This window comes from Haliaeetus albicilla, chromosome 8 (genome assembly GCF_947461875.1).
Source record: "Haliaeetus albicilla chromosome 8, bHalAlb1.1, whole genome shotgun sequence".
Lineage (NCBI taxonomy): Eukaryota > Metazoa > Chordata > Aves > Accipitriformes > Accipitridae > Haliaeetus > Haliaeetus albicilla.
The window spans coordinates 38,497,388-38,502,377 of NC_091490.1; the positions used below are offsets into that span (position 1 = coordinate 38,497,388).

The following is a 4,990-nucleotide window of genomic DNA, read 5'->3' on the forward strand; positions in this document are numbered from 1 at the left end:
ACCTGTTCTATGATCTAAGGGATGAATATTCCTCACTGCTTGAATTTGTGCCCTGAGCTGGGTGACAGAGTCCAACGAGACGCTGTGTGTCAGCGGGGACAACTGCCCCGGTACGGCAGGAACGAGTCCTGCGAAGAGCAGTCCTCTGGTGTGTCCAACAGCAAGATGTAAAATTCTGTCATTTGTTTAAAAACTCAAGATCTTCAATTTTTCAATTAAATTTATATTTTCAATTCAATTTATATTTTCAATTAAGTATTTTCAATTTTAAGAAATCAAATGGAATGGCCGTTGACAGCAGGAAACAGTCCTTTGGGTTGAACAGCAAATTCACCTCAGCTCCTTTTCAGAGGTAAGGATTTGTCCGGGCAAGAGAATCGCAGCCTCCTTCATTTCAACAAAATCGTTTAACCTGTTTCTTTTGTCTGTCAACCGTGGCCAAACCGTAAAGTCCTTCCCGCGCTGGGGGCGGGCGCCTGAGCGCCTCCCCAGGCCTGTCCTGGCTTTGGCCCCGTCTGTCCCATCCGATACTGAGCCCGAGGCTCCGTCGGGCCCTTCCCCGTGTCGCCGGGACCCCCCGTGTCGCCGGGATCCCCACAGGCCGGGGCCGCCGCGCAGGGTCCCGGCCTTCGCTCCCTCCGCCGGCGGCGGCACCGCCCGCCCGCCCCCCAGGGGCCGCCCTCCCGGCCCGCCTCTGTGGTCACGGCGCCAGATAGAGCGCCCTCGGCCCCGCGTGGGCGGCCCGGAAGAAGCGCTTTCCCAGCGTTCTGCGGGCTCTTCCCTCCTTCCGGTGCGGCGCCATCAGCGGAGCGGCAGGTGAGGGCCGGGGCCCCGCGATCCGCGGTCGGGGATCCGCGGCCATCCGCGGCGGGGCTGACCGCTCTCTCCCCGCAGGCATGGCGATCCGCTACCCCATGGCCGTTGGCCTCAACAAGGGCTACAAGGTGACGAAGAACGTGTCCAAGCCCAGGCAGTGCCGCCGCCGCGGGGTGAGTATGAGGCGAGCGAGGGCCGGGCCTGCCGGCACCGGCGCAGGTCCGCTGCCCCTCCGGAGCCCGCCGGCTGGCGGAGGTTGCGGGCAGGAGCCTGTTGCCGCTGGGGTCCGCGCCTCGTGTTGCGGTGGCGAGTCTGGCGTGGAACCGGGCGCCGCCGGAGGAGGGCCGCCGATCCGCCTCCGTCCCCGTTCCCCGGCGGTGGGAGGCAGGGCGGCTGAAAGGGATGAGCTGTGGTTCGCAGCAGCTCAGGACCGCGGTCAGGGAGAGGTGCAGTGCTGCAGCTCGGCTCCTTCTCCGGCTGCCGAGGAGAGACGGGAAGGTTCCGAACCCACACAGCGCCTGGTGATGGCGTGGCCGTGGTAGGCTTGTCACTGCGGGGCTGGGAGGGGTGGTGGGCCTGTGAAGGCTGCAGCCGGCAGTCTAAGACCTAACTGGAGGCCTAGACTGCCTCAGTGCAAGGTGGGTGTCTGCCTACAGCAGCAGTCGGTGTAGGAGTTGAGTGTGTCTTTTTGGTGGGTTGCAGAAGTATGTGCTTTGTGGGTCTTCTCCTTTCGTGGTCTCAGGGGTGCAGAGCCCTCTTCGGCCCTGAACTGCAGTGACTGGGAGCAACAGAAAGCCTGCAGGAAACAGTGCCTTAAGGGTTTAGAAAGCTGGTGATGTTACACATGGAGCAGGGGATTAAATCATGGAGAGTATTGAATCTGGAAGGTGGGTGTGGAGTGAAAGAGCTAGTTACAGGAGAATTGGCAGTAGAGCAGTCTGTAATGGAAGAATAAGATAGATGCATTTCAACCACAGCTTAAATTGAATTAGCAGTTTGTTGTGGTTTAACCCCAGCTGGCAACTAAGCACCACACAGCCCTCCCTCACTCCCTCCTGGTGGCATGGAGGAGGGAATCGGAAGAGTAAAAGTGAGAAAACTCGTGGGTTGAGATAAAGACAGTTTAATAAGTAAAACAAAAGGTGTGCACACAAGCAAAGCAAAGCAAATCGAATTCATTCACCACTTCCCATTGGCAGGCAGGTGTTCAGCCATCTCCAGGAAAGCAGGGCTCTATCATGCATAACCATTACTTGGGACGACAAACGCTGTTATTCCAAATGTTCCCCCCTCCTTCTTCTTCCCCCAGCTTTATATGCTGAGCATGACATCATATGGTATGGAACATCCCTTGGGTCAGCTGTACCAGCTGTATCACCTCCCAACTTCTTGTGCACCCCCAGCCTACTCGCTGGTGTGAAGCAGAAAAGGCCTTGACACTGTCTAAGCACTGCTTAGCAATAATGAAAACATGCCTGTGTTATCAACACTGTTTTCAGCACAAATCGAAAACATAGTCCCATACTAGCTACTATGAAGAAAATTAACTCTATCCCAGCCAAAACCAACACACAATGAAATAGAAAATAGGCTGGGTGACTTCTGAAGTCCCTCCTAGTCTGGTTCTCTTGGTTACAACAGGTGTACCCCGCAAAACTGCCCCATAATGACAAATACTGGGAGTTATCCAGGTTTAATGAACGTGTGTGTTAATACAAGAGATTAATGCAGTTTGCATCTTTTATCCCATTTCATTAAATGCTGTGTCTTGACGTGGTGTCTGAGATGCGTAGCAGTGCAAACCCTGGTTATCTAATGGTCCTGCTTTTTAAAAAAATGTTGGTGCATGCAAATGTGCAAAATACCCAGTACTGTGGCTAAAATGAAAAGAGATTAGCAGGTCTTGTCGCAATCACTGCGCTGCATAGCACCTACCAGGGGATCATACTTCCTTGGGATGTGCTAATAGCATAAGCTGGTTTGGGGGCCTTAGCCCAGAGTTTGCCACAACCCTTTGTGGTCCTGTCTCGGTAAAGCAGCACTTACATTCGTTGTGATCCATACGTGTTTTTCCCTCCCCCCCTTCTTATAGCGCCTGACCAAACACACCAAGTTTGTGCGAGACATGATCAGGGAAGTCTGCGGCTTTGCACCCTATGAGAGACGTGCTATGGAATTGCTGAAAGTTTCCAAAGATAAACGTGCTCTGAAGTTCATAAAGAAAAGGGTAGGTCAATCTGCCATCTTAATGAGGCCAGCAAAAACTCTGCTATTGTTAACTTTGTTTTCTGCCCTTCGCTAGGGATACTTTGCTTTTTAATTAATTCTCTTATTTTCTCAGTTGTTTGGGAAGTTACTGGTCTAATCTGAGGCAGTGGAGGGAATGTTCCTGGGGTTGGGTGGGAGAGCAGGAGATGGACATAAAGGTACTTTGCCAAAAAGGCCCTGAGCTACACGAAGCCAGACTTGCCCTGCTATTTTTGCGTTATTTGCAAATCTGGTCTGGGGAAGAGGAGGGCAATACTGACGGAGGTTAATACTGATGGAGGTTGGGTACCATTAACCAGGTAACTTGAAATGGAGTTCATTGAGGGCAGCCATGAGAGCTGAAAGCAGCTTCTACCTTTCCCAAAATAACTGAGTAGAACTACTACTGAGATGGGATGGTATGTTGTTCCTGGCTGGCCAGTCAAGGTGCCTGGGGTTTGAGTCCATGTTTACCAGAACTTCACCATCCTGCCTGCTTTTTGAGTAAAGCAGCCTTCAGTGAACGCCTGAAGCAGCCAAGAAGTGTTAGCTGTCCTCTGCTGGGATGAATGCTGACTGCACTGCTCTCTCCCCTGCAGGTTGGCACTCACATTCGGGCCAAGCGAAAGCGGGAAGAACTCAGTAACGTCCTGGCAGCCATGAGGAAAGCTGCTGCAAAGAAGGATTGAGTTGTACAGGTTGTAACTCAATAAAGTCCTTTCTCACAAAAACAGTGTAGTGACTTGATGGCACATCTGCTTCAGCCTGTAGGAATGGGGTGCTCCTGGGGCTGCTGAGGAACTGTACTGACAAGGCCCTGAACTGCAGTAATCCAGAACTTGCATTGCTATTCTATTTTACCTGCTGCTAGAGTTGCTGATATTAGAGTTGCTGGTACTAGCCTGTGGTATGTTCTAGAGGGGGAATCCTCCTCCAGACCTTGCGGAGCTAGCCTTTCTCAGAATGTGGAAGCCTCTGCAATAGCTAAGCTTGTGAAGGCTGTGATACCTCCACCTCCCAGTCCATCTCCAAACCTAGATGCCTGTAGGAGAGAAGTCAGTGGACAAAAATTGCTGTTGAAAATAGTAGTAACTTTGCACTCCTTCCCCATGGCACTTCATCCTGTTCCTTGTGCAGCTTTTCTTGCTCATGCGTTTCTCTGTGTACCCTCCATTCGTGCCCTACTTTCTGCAGTATGTTATCAAATCATGGAAGAATTGCAGTCAGTAAGAGCTCCCTGAATTGCAGCAGGATGATTCTTTATTCTCCACTAAGGGTGACCTTGCCGCGAGACAGCATGAGTGCTGTTCTTCCTGCACAAGGACATGCATTTCAGGTAGACTTCATGTAACTCCTCTCCCCCTATTTAAATTAAGTTTTTCTAGTATTTGCCTTAAGATGAAGTACTCAAGTTCTGTGGCCCAAGCCTGTGCTCATTGATGTACAACAGTCATGCTAAGACATTTAGTTCCTTTTTTCACTCGGTGAACATAATACAGCTGCTGCAGCAGCAAAGACAGGCTATGGTAGAGTGCAGTGCTAACTGCTGCTACTGAGCACATGGCTCTTCTGTCTGTGCCTGCTCTCTTTAAGCCTGGAGTTGTTTCTGATGGTATTGACCTGTGATTTAATCTGGAGAACCACATCCCTCAGGAGCTGAAAGTGCTAGCTCTGCTGAACTGTCCTAAAATGTCACAGTTTCCCCTCCAGCCTAGTACAGGCTTATAAGCCGAGACAGGAAGAGGCTTCTGAGAGGTACTCATCTACCAGCACATCAGGAACACTATGTCAGTCGTAGCCCTAGCTCTGTAGAGTTAAATGTTTTTGCATAAGCGTTGTTTAGAATTATAGTGAAGTAACTGAAACATCTTTAATTAGAAAAGACTAGACTAGCTCTACTGCTGGTAGCAGGTAACATGCACATTCC

At 51.2% G+C, this 4,990-nt stretch overlaps 1 protein-coding gene across 2 annotated transcripts; it reads left to right on the plus strand.

Moving 5' to 3' along the window:
- Positions 1–671: 671 nt before the first annotated feature.
- Positions 672–3,794, plus strand: RPL36 (ribosomal protein L36). Of its 2 annotated transcripts, XM_069789975.1 has the most exons (4): positions 672–816; positions 895–989; positions 2,909–3,043; positions 3,663–3,794. In XM_069789975.1, exons 2-4 carry the CDS (start codon positions 897–899, stop codon positions 3,750–3,752), a joined length of 318 nt encoding a protein of 105 aa, XP_069646076.1. In that variant the 5' UTR covers positions 672–816; positions 895–896; the 3' UTR covers positions 3,753–3,794. The 2 variants fall into 2 exon arrangements, with proteins under 2 accessions (XP_069646076.1, XP_069646075.1); XM_069789974.1 differs by having other exon boundaries at positions 769–989.
- The last annotated feature ends 1,196 nt before the right edge of the window (positions 3,795–4,990 follow it).

Coding starts and splice junctions, on each gene's coding strand:
- RPL36 (XM_069789975.1), top strand. CDS start 897: ATGGCGATCCGCTACCCCATGGCCGTTGGCCTCAACAAGGGCTACAAG. Junction 990..2,908: donor GGCAGTGCCGCCGCCGCGGG/GTGAGTATGAGG, acceptor CCCTTCTTATAG/CGCCTGACCAAACACACCAA. Junction 3,044..3,662: donor TGAAGTTCATAAAGAAAAGG/GTAGGTCAATCT, acceptor TCTCCCCTGCAG/GTTGGCACTCACATTCGGGC.